At 32.7% G+C, this 17733-nt stretch overlaps 1 protein-coding gene across 2 annotated transcripts in view; it reads left to right on the top strand.

Annotated features, from left to right (window-relative positions):
* Nucleotides 1-5509: 5509 nt before the first annotated feature.
* Nucleotides 5510-17733, top strand: part of LOC143076139 (universal stress protein in QAH/OAS sulfhydrylase 3'region-like) — a 37879-nt gene continuing 25655 nt past the window's right edge. Inside the window, exons 1-3 of one of the 2 annotated variants that reach the window (XM_076251806.1) lie at nt 5510-5734; nt 16401-16481; nt 17127-17218. In XM_076251806.1, coding sequence (XP_076107921.1) covers nt 5647-5734; nt 16401-16481; nt 17127-17218 — 261 coding nt within the window. In that variant the 5' untranslated portion in view covers nt 5510-5646. Of the gene's footprint in view, nt 5735-16400; nt 16482-17111; nt 17219-17733 lie in introns of both variants that reach the window. The other variant, XM_076251804.1, reaches the window with a different exon arrangement.

Here is a 17733-nt window from a genome sequence, read left to right as displayed (position 1 = left end):
CAATAATGAGGATAATAATTCTGGTAATTTTGTGTTTGTTTTGTCTTTGGAAACACATTGTAAATTGGTAACTTCTCCTAAACCCCTTTATAATTTATTGAACATTCTCAGAATCTTAATCAAAGAATATCATTGTAAACTTGCTAAGGTTCAACCACCTCCGGGTTTGGAATTTCCCTTTGTGTCGAAGACCCATTGGTGGCCTCCGTCTGTTATCTGCTTTTCGGTTGTGTGGTTGTCTTTTTGACATATTCCCCATTTCCATTCTCCGTATCAAACTATAATCCTGGTACCTTTGATATAACTATTAACTTTGTTTTTGGAAGATTTTCTTAACAAATTATATTCTTTGTCATTTGGGGAAAGATTGGTAGTAGAAAAACAGGCACTTCTGATCTGAACAACATAATTTAATTTCATAAATCTTTTTATCTTTATAAAGAATATTTCAAAAATGGTTACAATCATAAATTGTGGGTAGGTCCACCTGCAAAAGTCGGTATGCTGAATCCACCCCCTCCCAAAAAATGAAGATCATCGATTTAATTTCCGCCTGTGCACGAAGACAAGCGTGATTTTTGTTCATCTATTAAATATTCAGAGAAGAGGTTTTTATTGTTGTTTAGTTTAGTAGTATGAGATTTCTTGGGTATCACGTATATCATTGTATATATTGCGATTTGTATTATTGTAATATTGTGTATAATAAGTATTTAAACTCTGTGGCTACGACAACGGTAAGTCAAATTGTACCTCCAAAAATACTAATAGTCTGTTTTAACCTTTGTGGCTATTAATAGCGACCAGCAGATTTTTAATGCCGGTACTGTTAATTAACGTTGATAATGATGTTTGTATATAGGCCAACATAGGTTCAGTTTCATTTTACCTTGGTATCTCTATGGGTTAAGGTTTACCTGGTTCCAACTCCCAAGCATCGTACTGTGGTTTAAACCCAGGATAAATCCACAATTTTCTACATAAGAAAATGTCTGTATCAAGTCAGAAATATGATGCATTCGTTAGAAGTTTTTATGTTTTTGATTTTTCCATTTGCTTAGGAACTCTCCGTTAAGAATTTTCCAGTCATAACCCCTGTTATTGATACTCCGACTATTATTTCTAGTCTATCATTCCTCATCTAATGGTAGTGCTCCTGTGCCTACTTATTCTGATAGGCCCAATGTTAAGTTGTATTCTAGATTCTTTAACCGCTTTTGTAAGTTAAAGAATAACGCTAATAAGCTAAAAGCAGGTTTTTCAGCTGCCCCAGGAATTCAGGTTTTTCATCTGATGATATAGTTTATACTCGAGTTCATGTCTCTCAGAACGTTTCACAACATTCTGTTCCGGTTGCTACTACTTCTTCGAAATGGTCTGTCTTCTACCTATTCCAGTAAGAATCTAATCTTCTGTTAACTACTATGAGAGCTGTAAACAATGTACCTTTCCATCTAGATTTAAAAGACCTATATGTACTTTCGAGGTTTCCTGTGGTCAATTTAAAGGCAATATCAAGTCACATACCAATTACCCTCAATCAATCTTACAATATATTATCAATGAGTCTCAATTTTCCAAAGTAAGGCGTTTCGTTTTTTGTCTTCTCATGTTTAAGGAACCGCCGAACATTTTTTGTCTGCAGTTGCTCCTGTGCTGAATGACTTGTTACTTCCACCTGAGGTCAAGCATTTATATGCTATTTAGTTATTTATAATGGGTTCTATGGCCAACTGTAATTTATCCAAAAGATTAGACATTTTGGAGAATGCAATAGACTCAGATAGTCATGAAGATGCTCTTATTAATAAAATTGAGAAAGGAAATGGGGTATGTGTCAAAGCGCAACAACCCGACTATAGAGCAGACAACAGCCAAAGGCCACCAATGGGTCTTCAATGTAGCGAGAAACTCCTGCACCTGTAAGCGTCCTTCAGCTGGCCCCTTAAAAAATATGTATACTAGTACAGTGATAATGGACGTCATTCTAAACTCCGAATTATACACAAGAAACTAAAATTAAAAATAATACAAGACTAACAAAGGTCAAAGACTCCTGACTTTGGACAGGCGCAAAATTGCGGCGGGGTTGAACATGTTTATGAGATCTCAACCCTCCCCCTATACCTCTAGCCAATATAGAAAAGGAAACGCATATATATAACAATACGCACATTAAAATTCAGTTCAAGAGAAGTCCGAGTCCGATATCAAAAGATGTACTTTTAGACGATGAGATTTTTTGTTTGCCACTTAACGAGGTCCAGAACCTCAATCAAACCCAATCCAGTAAAGGTAAACATTTCTCTCTATGGTAGTATTTTTCTTCTGCTGAAGGCTCAAGTGAATCCTTCCAAATCTCTGTACAGAGAATTTAATTCCGTCTTTGAATTTTAGTGGTTTATTCTGCTTAAAAAAACTTTTGAACCTGCCAAACAGGATGAATTCAAGTTTTTATCGTATAAGTATAACCAATTTTATTTGCTAATTGAAAATTAAGCGGAATAAAATAATTTAAGACAGCAGAGAAGATAATTCTGTTTTAATTGGTTATTACTAACCGACTTAAATAAAAGAGTGAGCTATTAATACTGTAAATGTATGATGTCTCTAGTCTGGTCAAAGGGTCAGAGTGTCCTACTTAATTAAACGATAAATTGTTGAAATTAGATAACATGTTTTCACGTGCAGAGAAATTTCACTTATGACCAATGCATGATTGGATATCATCTTTCTTATTGGTCAATGATCTTGCGGGTCAGTACGAGTTCACGTGTAAGTGTATTGTGATCACTTCCTTTTATCATCAGCATTTAATGTGTTAACTTGTGATTCTTATCAAACAATTCAAGTTTTTATCGTATAAGTATAAGTATTGTTTTCTTCTTTCCTAGCTTTAGAAGAGATTAAATTCAAAGCGTTTTCCACTACCGACTACTGGTTTTGTTTTCATACTTAAAAGTCTTCTGTTACTCTCTTAACCGATCCAGCCTTTTTAGCCAAAAATCAAATTCCTGGTCGAAGTTCAGAATCAAAAGTGATTCCTGTCCTTTCTAATGATTCAAATGCAAAAGTGTTGTCCTATCCGAGCCTTTCTGTTCTGTCATCAGAGATCTCGTGTCTTCGCACCTCCTAGATTTCCCGGTTATTTATTTCCTTTAATAAGGGAAAACAATAGTTTGCTGCTCAAACTATTTTATCTTGGACCTGTTAAGCTATTCACTAAGTTAACAATTCTTCTGAACTTCTTTTTAGTATGCACGTTAAGTCTTAAGATTTTATAAGCTTTTTCTACATTTTATTTTTGTTCCTACTTGGAACTTTTAATAATGCTTCTTTGGGGGAAGTTTTATCTGCAGAGTTCTGTAGAACTTGAACCTGTGCGAATTTCAAACGCGCAATTTTACACCAGTACTTAAAACCCTCTATCCTTTATGGGTGCATTTTACATAGATAAATTAAATCGTATAATATAAACAAAATGAGGATGTTAAATTTGATGTATGTCTTTTTGTGCTTCTTCGTTACATTTGTTGTTTTTATAGTGATTAAGATGATAACACAATGTTGACTGCTATACCCCTATTTTTTGACATTTTTACCTATTGTGTCTGTTTGTTTTGTTCACGCATCGGTCACAATATAATGGAATTTGATGCGACTGTCAAGTGAGAGGTTTAGCTAGCTATAAAACCAGGTTCAATCCACCATTTTCTACATTTGAAAATGCCTGTACCAAGTCAGGAATATGACAGTTCTTGTCCATTCATTTTTGATGCGTTTTGTTATTTGATTTTGCCATGTGATTATGTACTTTCAATTCTCACTACCTATAATTTTATCTTCACAAGCTTAGTGTTTGTATTCCTTGGGACCTTTTGTTTCTGCCCAGCAAAGTAGTTTTTCTCCTGCATGTTCTGGTTAAGTGGATTCAGCTTTGAGTTATACTATGTATTTTAATCAGAATTTATGATGGTAACGCATTTATTGAAATGAAATTGTAAATTTTTAAAGTAAAATGAGATTTTATGAAATAAATACTAACCATCATAAATTAAAGGCATCCTCATAACCTTCCTTTCGTCCTCTGATTTATTCTAGGGCTACTTACTTACTTTAAGAAATAAATTGTATGATAGTAAAGGAAAACGTTTAATGACATGTCATTCATTGGTGAGTTGTTTATGGGTGGGTTTTTTTGTTTGTTTTTTGTGTTTGTTTGTTTGGGGGTTTTTTTTTTTGGAGGGGGGTCCGCAAGTCTGACTTACGCAGATGGAACCAATTTATGATGGAATGTATTTTTTTATAAAATTTCATTTCAATTTTAAAATGTACACTTTCATACCAAAACTACTAAATTTTACTTATTTGACAAAGTTACTGCTTTATTTAGATATGTACCGCTATCTTGTATGTTGTATTTTTCATATCGGGTCCAAATGAGTGGTTATATAGCTTACACAAATATGAATATCAATATGTGAGGACTCAACAACAATCTATAATCTTTTTTTTTTCGTTATCAATTAATGGATCTTGGTAAAATTCAATATTTAGTCGAAAAACGTTTTGTTAGAATTAATGAAAGTGTTTTTCATGTTGTTTGAATACCAAAAAAAGACACAATTTAGGCGAACCGGAATTTAAGCTTATTACCATATTCAACACTAAAACGTGTTTTAATTTGATAACAAGAAATGAAATTTGAGACAAAGCAGTCCAAGAATAACTGGACCGTCTACAAGTAATTACGTCTGTCAAAACAATTAGGTTGTTATACCACTACACGATTATCAGACAGATGGTCCTTCAAAATGTATTTCAGTTGGAACGCTTGTTACAGGATGAACAATTTGATTTTCCGGGGAGAGACACGGTAGCAGGAGATTATTTTGCGGTCGGAATAACCATGTTCAGCTATGTTTAGTCCAGCTTATTTTTACAGTACACATTTATTACTTCAATTTTTATGCAGAATATTCATTTTCATTAATTTCTAAAAAAAAAAAAAATTTAAAAATCCGTTCATAGGAGATCGTAATATAAATTTCCACCTCCATACCAATTCTTCGATCACTTTGCACCCCCCCCCCTTTTCCCCCAAAAAAAGTGTGCGAATAGTCCTCTCCCTAAAAGTATAATTAAACTCGTATTTATTTCAATCAAATAATTAAATAATTAATTTTATGTATGTATACTAGTAGTGTTTGTGATTAGATTAAACTTCATTTGCCTTTTTTGCTAATGAGACATTTATTTTGAGTACAATCTTTAAAATCCTTTAGTTAAATGTACCTTTCATTTGCAAATTGCTGCACTATAGCGTGAAAAAAACGGAAACATGATAATCATCTCTAGATTCAGAGGTTATGAAAACAAGTAAAGTATGTCAAAAACTCATATGCCATGCTCATTTCATTACTTTAATTGATTGTTATACAAAATGATTTTATTTTAACCAATATTAAATCAATAATTAATTTCTCTTTCCATCCTGCGAAAACTTCAGAATGATCATAACATCAGACAATTAATTGTCTTTAGCCTTAGGTGCAGGTGTGAATAAACCAACTGAATGGTAAACAAACGATGAAATTTGAGGGAAGTAACTTGACGTAGAATAGCATTTGTCTGTTGATATTAACTATGGCAATGATGGATAGTTTAGCTGTTGAGAGAAGAATTGTTGTGATTGCTGTGGACGATAGTGACCATTCGGAGTTTGCATTTAACTGTGAGTAAGATCATTTATATAGTTGTGTTATATAAATGTCCTTAAATGACAAATCATTGTAACAGTTATTATGATGGTATGATACTAAACCCCTAACGGGAAGGATTGTGCCTGATGTTCATATGATGAAATCATAATCTTTCAGTCAGTTTAGTTGAAGCCTGGAGCTGGCATGTCAGTTAACTGCTAGTAGTCTGTTGTTATTTATGTATTATTGTCATTTTGTTTATTTTCTTTGGTTACATCTTCTGACATCAGACTCGGATTTCTCTTGAACTGAATTTTAATGTGCGTATTGTTATGCGTTTACTTTACTACATTGGTTAGAGGTATAGGGGGAGGGTTGAGATCTCACAAACATGTTTAACCCCGCCGCATTTTTGCGCCTGTCCCAAGTCAGGAGCCTCTGGCCTTTGTTAGTCTTGTATTATTTTAATTTTAGTTTCTTGTGTACAATTTGGAAATTAGTATGGCGTTCATTATCACTGGACTAGTATATATTTGTTTAGGGGCCAGCTGAAGGACGCCTCCGGGTGCGGGAATTTCTCGCTACATTGAAGACCTGTTGGTGACCCTCTGCTGTTGTTTTTTTATTTGGGCGGGTTGTTGTCTCTTTGACACATTCCCCATTTCCATTCTCAATTTTATTAAATGTATAATGTAACATGACTTATTCATTTAAAGACCTTTAAGAAAATAAGTAAATCATATGTGTTAAAACTTGGTGTTAAGAAAGTGAAAAAAGGATAGAATCCGTAATTTTTCGGGTACTGATGAACTTGAGTTTTAAACTAGGTACTTCTTTATTAGCTGATTTCTGAGATATAAATATTGAAAGTACCGTGGGACTAGAAATATAGCATATTACTGTAGTTTTTGTTGTCTTAATTTCTAATGAGGGATTAGTTTACAATTGTATATAGAAAATTTTATTCGCGTTTGTTATTCGTGAAGCTTTTCCCTTTCTAAATTTATAAATAATTGAATAATTTAGAATAATGATATTTCTTAAAAATCGCTTTTGTTAATTCTTTGATGAATAAATCTCGACTTTTAACAAAAATATTTATTAGTTTGAAAAATATCTGTCTGCGTTTTCAGAGAGAATGAGTAGATTAAGATTATGTTGCTTTAAATTAAATCATTGCTTTATCATCATATTTGGTTTATCGAACACTTTTAAAATTTTAATACATGATTCTTCCCATGGATTCTTCGCAAAACTCTTATTTTAGGGGGAAATTGGAGGGGTAGATAGTTGTCTATTGCAAATCATGTAGATTTTTATAGTTAAACAAAATAAGATTCATAGACGGTCAAGTTTTAAACAATATACACAAAACACTTCACAGCAACACTGACACTATATGTACGGTGTTATTTTTGTACTGTGTTATCTTTGGCACTGAGAAAGATTATATTAATCATATTTCGCTATAACTGTCTTCGAAATTTGTTAACGTTTTATCAGTATTTACAGAAGATAGCATGACATAGCAACAACTTATCATATTTTGTCATTAATTTTCCATGACCAGACAGACTATTATCGTTTTCAATTAATACGCTATTCAAAAGCTGCAGTTCGGGCGTTTACACATAACATCGATGCAATAATGAATTATAACTTTTTTTCTCCAACAAATATGAACCTTACTTTTATCAATGAAAAGTAAAATCACAAAAATGCTATACTCCGAGGAAAATTCAAAACGGAAAGTCCCTAATCAATGGCAAAATCAAAAACAAATTATGTAAATTTTCTCATTTGAAATGTTTCACATTTTTCATGTTAGAGCCTCTTATACGACGGTAGGAGTTTTTCTGTTATTGTTTGAGACCTTATAGGTTGTCTATAATTCCTGCCATCCATATCATTCGAACTTATGTGGGTTGGGTAGTTGTCTCGTTGACGATCATATAATTTGTAGTTTTTTTAGATCACTGGGCCCCATGCGAGCTTATGTCATCACTTGGCGTCCGTCGTCGTCTGTCGTCTTAAACTATTTAAAAAATCTTCTCCCCTGGAACTACTGGGCCAAATACCTTCAAATTTTAAGTAAATGTTCCTTAGGGTATGTAGATTATAAATTGTATCCGAAGTTTTAATCCGTTAACAGACAGGGCCGCCATGGCTAAAAATAGAACATAGTGGTCAAACGCAGTTTTTGGTTTATATCTCAAAAACTAAAGCATTTACAGCAAATCTGACATGGGGTAAAAGTTGTTAAACGGTTCAAATTTACAAGTCCTGAAATTTTCAGACAAATCAAACAAACCATTGTTGGGTTTCTGCCACTAAATTGGTAATTTGAACTTTCTGGTTATTACCTTGAATATTATCGAAAATTAAAAATAAAGATAAACTGCAAATAGCAAAATTCTTTAGCAAAGTAAGTCTACAAAAAAGTAGAAATTACCAAGATTGTCAATTGATCCCTTAAGAAGTTATTGCCCTTTAAATACCATTTAACACAATTTGTTCAACATGTTTGCTTACATTTAGAAATCGTCTCCTCTGAAAACTACTGGGCTTAAACTTCTACACTTTAACTGAATCTTTCTGAGAGTAACTGGTTTATAAATGGTATCTGAAGTTTTGATCTATCAACAAACATGGCCACTGTTGCTAAAATTAGAACATAGGGGTCAAATGCAGTTTTTGGCTTATAGTAAAACAATCAAACATTTCAGTCTATGCACTCTTGTTCAGATACTGTAAGCTATTGGGAACTATATTTGGTTCATGGAATATCGTTATAACTGAGAAAGTTTAGATGCAGATTCTACTGTAATTTTGCTACACATAAATAGAATGTTCATAATGTAGAAGCATTGCTTTTGTCGCAAAATATAGTCTTAAAAAGACACCACAGTCTTCAAGATGTAAATTAATAAATTAAAGCAAACTAAACCGTATCTGTGGTATCCATCGTTACAAGTTCACTGAGAGAGATGCGTTTAACTTAATCACAAAACTTTGAAATGAACTATTTATTGAAAGAAAATCATCTATATAGCAGACTACTTATATACTGTGAGGTGAAAGTTTCATAGTGGTTGCCATATTCTTGTGATAATGTCATTTAAATTTATGTCTAATCTAGTGCGTTGAATTATCTGTGAACACGCGTTTAAGCTATATGCCTAATTTACAATTTTTCTCTCGATTAACTGTTTTCATTTTATATGTTCTCTTCCATCTCTGTTATGTCCATTCTAGTATATACATTAACTAGAGGCTCTCAAGAGCCTGTGTCGCTCACCTTGGCCTATGTGCATATTAACAATAAACACAGATAAATTCATGACAAAATTGAGTTTTGTTGATGGTGATGTGTTTGTAGATCTTTCTTTACTGAATATTCTTGTTGCTACAGTTATCTCTATCTATAATGAACTTGGCCCAGTAATTACAGTGGAAAATATTTCCTAAAAATTTACAAAAATTAACAAAAATTTATGAAAATTGTTAACAATTGACTATAAAGAGCAATAACTCCTTAAGGGGTCAATTGACTATTTTGGTCTTGTTGACTTATTTGTAGATCTTATTTTGCTGAACATTATTGCTGTTTACAGTTTATCTCTATCTATAATAATATTCAAGATAATAACCAAAATCTGCAAAATTTCCATAAAATTACTAATTCTGGGGTAGCAACCCAACAAGTTGTCCGATTTGTCTGAAAATTTCAGGGCAGATAGATCTTGACCTGATAAAATAATTTTATCCCTTGTCAGATTTGCTCTAAATGCTTTTGTTTTTGAGTTATAAGCCAAAAACTGCATTTTACCCCTATGTTCTATTTTTAGCCATGGCAGCCATCTTGGTTGGTTGGCGGGGTCACGCCACAATTTTTTTAACAATATACCCCAATGATGATTGTGGCCAAGTTTGGTTTAATTTGGCCCAGTAGTTTCAGAGGAGAAGATTTTTGTAAAAGATTACAAAAATTTACGAAAAATTGGTCAAAATTGACTATTAAGGGCAATAACTCCTTAAGGGGTCAACTGACCATTTTAGTCATATTAACTTATTTGTAGATCTTACTTTGCTGATCATTATTGCTGATTACATTTTATCTCTTTCTATAATAATATTCAAGATAATAACCAAAATCTGCAAAATTTCCTTCAAATTACTTATTTCGGGGCAGCAACCCAACAACCCGTTGTCCGATTCATTTGAAAGTTTCAGGGCAGATAGTTTTTCACTTGATGAATAATTTTACTCCATATCAGATTTGCTCTAAATGCTTTGGTTTCAGAGATATAAGTCAAAATCTACATTTCACCCCTATGTTCTATTTTTAGCCATGGCAGCCATCTTGGTTGGTTGGCCGGATCACGCCACACCTTTTTTAAACTAGATACCCCAAAGAGGATTGTGGCCAAGTTTGGATTAATTTGGTCCAGTAGTTTCAGAGGAGAAGATTTTTGTAATAGATTACTAAGATTTACGAAAAATGGTTAAAAATTGACTATAAAGGGCAATAACTCCTAAAGGGGTCAACTGACCATTTCGGTCATGTTGACTTATTTGTAAATCTTACTTTTTTCAACATTATTGCTGTTTACAGTTCATCTCTATCTGTAATAATATTCAAGATAATAACCAAAAACAGCAAAATTTCCTTAAAATTACCAATTCAGGGGCAGCAACCCAACAACCGGTTGTCCGATTCATCTGAAAATTTCAGGGCAGAGAGATCTTGACCTGATGAACAATTGTACCCCATGTCAGATTTGCTCTAAATGCTTTGGTTTTTGAGTCATAAGCCAAAAACTGCATTTTACCCCTATGTTCTATTTTTAGCCATGGCAGCCATCTTGGTTGGTTGGCGGGGTCACGCCACACATTTTTTAAACTAGATACCCCAATGATGATTGTGGCCAAGTTTGGTTAACTTTGGCCCAGTATGTTTCAGAGGAGAAGATTTTTGTAAAAGTTAACGACGACGGACGACGACGGACGACGGACGACGACGACGGACGCCGGACGCCAAGTGATGGGAAAAGCTCACTTGGCTCTTTGGGCCAGGTGAGCTAAAAAGGGATACAGCAAATGAGACAACTACAACAAATACATCAAATAATATGCATAGCATGTTTCTACTCCTTTTACTTTGAAGTAACGCAGTTTTAACATGGACATAAAATTCTAAATTGCGCAATTTGAAAAAATATATAAACCGCTCGCTCCACTTGTAGAGCTCCAAAATCAACAATATTCGTTTTCAAGAAATAAATACAATCGCTCGCTCGTCCCATCTTTTACGGAGCTTTTGTCCGAAGAACTTAAAAACAAACTGGCATTGTTTTACTAAAATTGGTTATTTTTACTTTCTTATAAGAAGGACTTTTCCTTACCATCTACCATTCATTTGATGTGATGTTTCTCACAACAAACATGTTTTCAACCTCAATAAGGACATTTTTTTTCAATAAAATACAGGAACAAGAATGTTTTGTTTGGAAAATAATGGATTTTTTCATTATTGTCCTTCTCAAATATTTTGGTTTGTCTGACGTGCGCTTCGATAACATAAGACTCCTCAGTGACGTCAAATTAAAAATAAAGTAGTATAAGTTATTTTTGCTTCAAAATCATTGGGATTTCGTTAAGGCTCAGCTGATCAGCTATTCAAATTCATTTTGTGAACCGTTTCTATCAATCATGTCCCCGTTGTGTTCTTAATCTTATTTTAAAAACAATCACACGATTATCTTCAGAAGTTTTGGCCAGATATTTATAAAGGTACACTTTACATTTTTATTCATTAAAGTATTTTCATCTTCTGTGTGCTTTAATCTGATCGTGTGTTTATCTCATTTTAGAAGATCAGATAGACTGATGATTTATTTAGTCTAATCATTCACCTTTGGAAATCTACCAGATAACTTGGCATTAACAGATATTTTTTTTTTTTTTTTCGTTTGTGAACTGTTTTTATCTTGTTAGTAGGAACATCTATACAGAACTTTTGTAAACGAACTGATCATACGCAAAAGTCTTCTATATAACTGAAAAAATAATGTAAATATTTGAAAAATATGGCTAATGGTTTACTTGCCTTTAGATTTGTGTTTGAAGTTCAGCATGTATGTTCTACATACTTCTGTTTTAATCTGATGAATGCTACAGGTGTGTCTTCAACTGTATCATTAATATTTATATAGTATTTGCACTAAACAAATAAACTCCATACAGTAATCATCATCATGAAAACTGATTACTGTATGAATCCGAAGAAATAAAGATTTGTGATAAAAATGTTAACCCTCGTTATCCGTTTTATTGTTATGCTGCTGCCACATTGACGGTATATCAAACATTATGTTATTCATGACATAAACAATTGATACTGATTTTCGAATTTTCAAATACATTTTACACCTGTTCACTATTTGAATGCACAACCCTTTTTATTAGATAGAAAAGCAATCAATATATAATTAACAAATTAAAGCAATTCATTCAAGCACGTACACAATTTATATATCATATATCATATGAATATAATCATTATTAAAGTATTAAACGCTATTATATTCCGTTATATTCAAGTGTTTCTTATAAATATATGAATTCCCTTCCATCTCGTAGAATTGAAAACAAAAATAAATAACCGATCCAAAACAAATCCTCCTGTCCCTCCTGTCGGTACAGGTGTTGTTAAAGAGAACCCAAAGAATTTTAAAACCTGGTTTGGCATTTGTAAATTTTCAGCTTAAAGGTGATGTCTTCGTGTGCATTGTGAAGCCGTTATACGCGATGATGATGTCGGGAGCCATCTATTTTCTTTGCTAAAGTACTTCTTAGAATATTTTGGGTGATAAAGTAAACAACGATTAAAATAAGTGATCGAGAGTTAAGAAAACAAATAATTTCGATTCTTTTCATGTTAAAGATAAACGATTTGCAAACAACATTCTCAAAGATTACAGGTTAATCATGTTTTATTTCCAAGATTACAGTAAAAGCAATTAAACACATGAAAAGGACGTTTTAGTTTATTTAGAATCTGAGATACACGTGCAACTACTTAATACAAGCTGTTTTACACGCAACACAAATAGCTAGTAATTACGGGGCGACGAATGGGACTCTTGTACAAAATTCAATTCTGTTATAACAAAATAATTTTTGTCCTTATAAAACAGTGTGATACAGACTTGTTTTATGAGAACTTCAATTTTGTGATGACAAAATTCATTTTTGTAGACAAAAAAATCATTTTTTGTAGACAAAATTCATTTTTGTCATGACAAAGGTCAATTTTGTCAAAAAGGTATGCAAATATAAACTTATTTACATACAAAATTGACTATTGGTACCTGATATGGAAATTAAAACACAAAAGTCAATTGTCAAGACAATATTCAATTTTATGACGACAAAATTCAATTTTGTGACGACAAAATTCAATTTTGTACGACAAAATTGACTTTTGTGAGACAAAATTCAATTTTGTCAATTTTGTCTCACAAAAGTCAATTTTGTCTAACAAAAGTCAATTTTGTCTCACAAAAGTCAATTTTGTCTCACAAAAGTCGATTGTGTATGCAAATTAGTTCACAGAATCCAAACTAAACTAATTTGCATACAAAATTGACTTTTGTCGCCCAATTTTCAAATTAGGTAACAAAGGTAAAGTCTGTGTTACAAAAATGAATTTTGTCATGACAAAAGTAACTTTTGTCCACTGAAAGATAATTTTGTATGACAAAATTTTAAATTTGTAGTATGCTACAAATTTTGTTAAACTGAACTCATTTTTGTTGAACAAAACTCTCTTTTGTCCGTACAAAATTGAATTTCGAGTACAAAACCACAAGAGTCCTATTCGGCGCCCCGTTGTAATTAAACAAATAAGATGAATTGGCAGTAGTACATATACTTAAAACGTTTTTGATGAATCGCGAATATTTGTTCTCGTATATTCTCATTGCACTTGTATGCTGCTTTCAATATCATTATATATAAATTTCTCCATTTTACTTCCCGGGATAAATGTTATCTTCATTTTTAGCTGTCTCTTAAACATTCGTGTCGAAACTTTCTCTGTATTTTGTCAACTTCGCCTGCCACCGTTTATGTTATTATGTTAGTTCGCCTGTCACCCTTTAGGTTATACTGTTAGTTCGCCTGCCACCCTTGAGGTCCCTCATGGGGGGGTCCTAGTAATCACATAATCACCATTTTTTTGCCAATATAATCACATAATCATTAAATATTTGCTTATCTTTAATAATCAAATAATCATAAACTAAAAATACAGTCCTAGGTAATCAAATAATCATGAAATATTTGGCTTAATAATCAAATAATCATTAAAAAACGGCCAAGTAATCACATAATCAAAAACCCCATGAGGGCCCTCACCCTTTAGGTTATAATGTAAGTTCGCCTGTCATCCTTTAGGTTATAATGTTAGTTTTTTTTCTCTTGTACACTCAATGTGTTCGAGGATAAATAACGACTTTTGAACTTGGAACTTTGAAAAGATTTCCTATAGTTAATATGTCTAAGTTTACAGTTATATACTATTTTGTTGAACGTACGCTGACGTCTTGACCTTCCATATACTAAGAGATACTTTGTGTGTCCCATGAAATTCTTATAGCAAATTCAATTATAAAACTACTATTCTTTTATAAAGGTGTCGAAGTTATTTGTTTCGTGTCAGCTTTAGAGAATCTGTTGACACACTCGATGTTGGTGTATTCGTTGATTATATAAGGTCGACTTTGAACAAGGTATTGATTTTATGTCAGAACAAATAAAATTAACGATGTAAGGATTTTAATCAACTCCTTCGTATTGCTGATAATAATTCTATGAATTTCCATAGGGAAATGTTTGACTGTGATGTGAAAATGTAAACATAATTGGGAGAATCCAGTCTGGGAATACATGATTTATTCATTTGTTGTTAAAAGGCCCGAAACTAGCTCACAAAAGCAGAGCGTACTCATTGATGTGTGTCTATTGTTTCTGTGTTAGTTGAATATTTTTTTGCTTCGTATAAATTGATAGAGTTGAGCCATTTCCAAATGATTTTATTTTACAATTTGTTCTTAATTTGAGCTGTTACAGTTACACCACTGTCCCATGTTAGGGGAGGTTTACTGAGCTCTCACAAAACATATTTAACCCTGGTTCATTCTTTATCTGTCTGTCTCAAGACAGGGGCCGGTAATTAAAGTGGTCGTCTTTGGTTCATGTCTGCCATATGTTTTCGTAAATTAACTAAACTATTAGATTTGTAAACCAAACTTTTTTAGCCGGTTTTAAGTAATAAAACCTCTCGGCAATCCTCGGGCGAATCCGCTACTCTCTTTCTATGATGAAGGTACGGATTCGGATGAATTGTGACGAATGAATTTATGACAACTCGACCCACTCAAACTAATTATTACTTTATTAAACTCACGCCACTAAAAAAAAGAAATATAACAAACTCGAAGAAATGTGTTTACTCATTAGATTGTTATCTTCTTCTCATAGTAAATTTATTCTACAATAAACTTTTGTAGTGCGTATCTTAAAACTATATATAGTTTTAAGTGATTTCTGGGTTAGGCTGATAGTGTTACTAAAATGATAAGAAAATAGAAGTAATCACGGAATAAGATTATAAATTGTCTTTGGGCTTGTTCATCATAATTACGCAACGACAAATGCTATTACTTCTTTTCTAGTAGGAAATACCTTCTGACATGCAAGCTTCCTATGAAAGATTGACATCCAATTCATTACAATTGTTTGTAAGAACCATGCAGTTAACCTAACATGTATTGTAGCCGTTAAAGAACATATTTAGAAATGTGAATTGTAACAGTGTAAATTTTGGAAACTTTGTAGAAGAAATTCAATACATGCGTATCTATATGATATTCACTTGGTTTATCTATTTAATAAAAGCAAATTTGTTAGTTCAAACTATAGGGGCCTGGTCTATTTTTTTTAATTTTTTTTTTTTTTTGTCTTTTGTCTTTTTGAGGAAGGTAGGGGTATGCTGCAAAAGAAGATGTGGTACGAGTGGCAATGAGACAACTCTTCATCCAAATCACAATGTGTAAAAAGTAAAATCTTTATAGGTCAAAGTACTTGCCTTCAACCCATCGAACAGCAAGTTATACATTTTTTTCAATTACTACAAACGTTTGTCATATCAACAATTTGGAATTAACTCTCATATATTGTCCTAATTTGGAACAGGCACTTCCAAATGAAAGTTGCGGGCTTCACCAGGTCATAAAGCACAAAAACAGTCCAACATTAAAGTATTCCATTAATAACCCTAACTTTTCTCATTACTGCTAATAAAAGCAGTAAAACGGATGAATGTTGTCATGCTAAATGCAAAATAACAGGATTCTGCATCTGAAAAAAAGTCATACTGAGACATTCAACCCAGAACAAACAAACCACAGCTTATAGTAAGTTCCATAGCACTGGTTTCGGGTAATTTTCCTTTGATCATGCTACATCTGTATATCGAAGAAGACAGTAGTATGATTATATGAACTTATATCGGACAGAGTTATCATGTACGTCTATTGTTGTAAGATGTACAGATTCACCAATTCAAATCCATACAAAGAATATCCGTCAAGCCAACTAATTTAGAGCAATGTTCTTCTGTTTCTTTTACAGTTTATTTAACAGAGATAAAGAAAAATGGAGACATCCTTATACTGGTATATGTACCAGAGTATCATAAAGTCGTGCAAGCTCGTAAGTTTAACCGAAACACTGTATTTCTAAAAGACTAAATACAAGCGAATGAAATGCACACAATAGATATATAATAGTATAAAAGAAACGATTCGTCCTACATTTGTTTATGTTTTGTTCAACATATACGATTAAAAGGTAAACGACAATGATACAGCAACACATCAACATTAGAAAATCAAAAGACATATTTGTTAAATAAGATGGTTTTATTTCGAAATCCATTGTCTGACTTCACGAATCAGAAAGGACAAACTTATGCCTGAAATGTTTTGAATTATTATTTACTTACACACAGTATATATTTACTGAAGCTTACGGTAATATATTCATACTTTTCAACTAAAATCACAAGCGTTTCCGCATAATACAAGTCAATTTGGTTTGGTAGTAAACTTGATATTTCTGTTGGAATATTTATTCGCTCGGAATGTGTACTCCGTCTTTTAAATGTTATGTTTGTGAGTAAGCACCAGTCCTTTCTATACGATCTTTCTAGCTAAAGACGATTGTTAAACCAGGATAATTCTAAATCATTGTTGTACCAAGCTTTCTTGCTTGTCTTGATTCATATTGATTCGGTTTAGCTCAAGTAAACAAAAAAGCAAATTTACATGTTATTTTTTCTAGCTGTTTTACTCACAGATCCAGGTACTGTTTCACAGCTAATAAAAGAAGAAGAGCAGCATACATGTAAACTGGTCAAAAGATACTCTGATAGAATGCAAGCAGTTGGTGTAAGTTTTGCTTAATTATACAACAAAGTAACGAACTAAATATATATTCATTAATACAGCTGAGTCGGTCTTTATTTTCTCTTAATTTCAGTTGAAAATAATCTATCATTATATAAAATGATCTCTTGATTCAAACGGTCACATTTAGTTCACAGCGAAATATTGGACATTGTATATCTTTACTATTAAAATGACGAGGTCCAATGTGTAAGCCGGTATGACGCCATACCAACGAATCAAAGAATTCAACTTTATATATAATTCATATATGACAATGGTGTTGATTAAAAAATTATATCATTCCAGACTCTTTTTCAACATAATTAATATTATGTGGGTTCGTGGTTTAATGGTTAAGACCGAGTTCGATTCTGACTCGGGGCGCTGAAAAGTTCAGTACGTCACAAGGGTGATTTTCATCCTCCCACACACTTCATTGATACCTAAACTATAATGGGTACTTTGGGGCCTCGGTTGGTAAAAGTTGTCCCCTACCTTGACCTGGTAATCAATCT

Source organism: Mytilus galloprovincialis, chromosome 5 (assembly GCF_965363235.1).
Source record: "Mytilus galloprovincialis chromosome 5, xbMytGall1.hap1.1, whole genome shotgun sequence".
Classification (NCBI taxonomy): Eukaryota; Metazoa; Mollusca; class Bivalvia; order Mytilida; family Mytilidae; genus Mytilus; species Mytilus galloprovincialis.
Note: the sequence above shows the minus strand (reverse complement) of the source record. Positions and strands in the feature narration are given on the sequence as shown.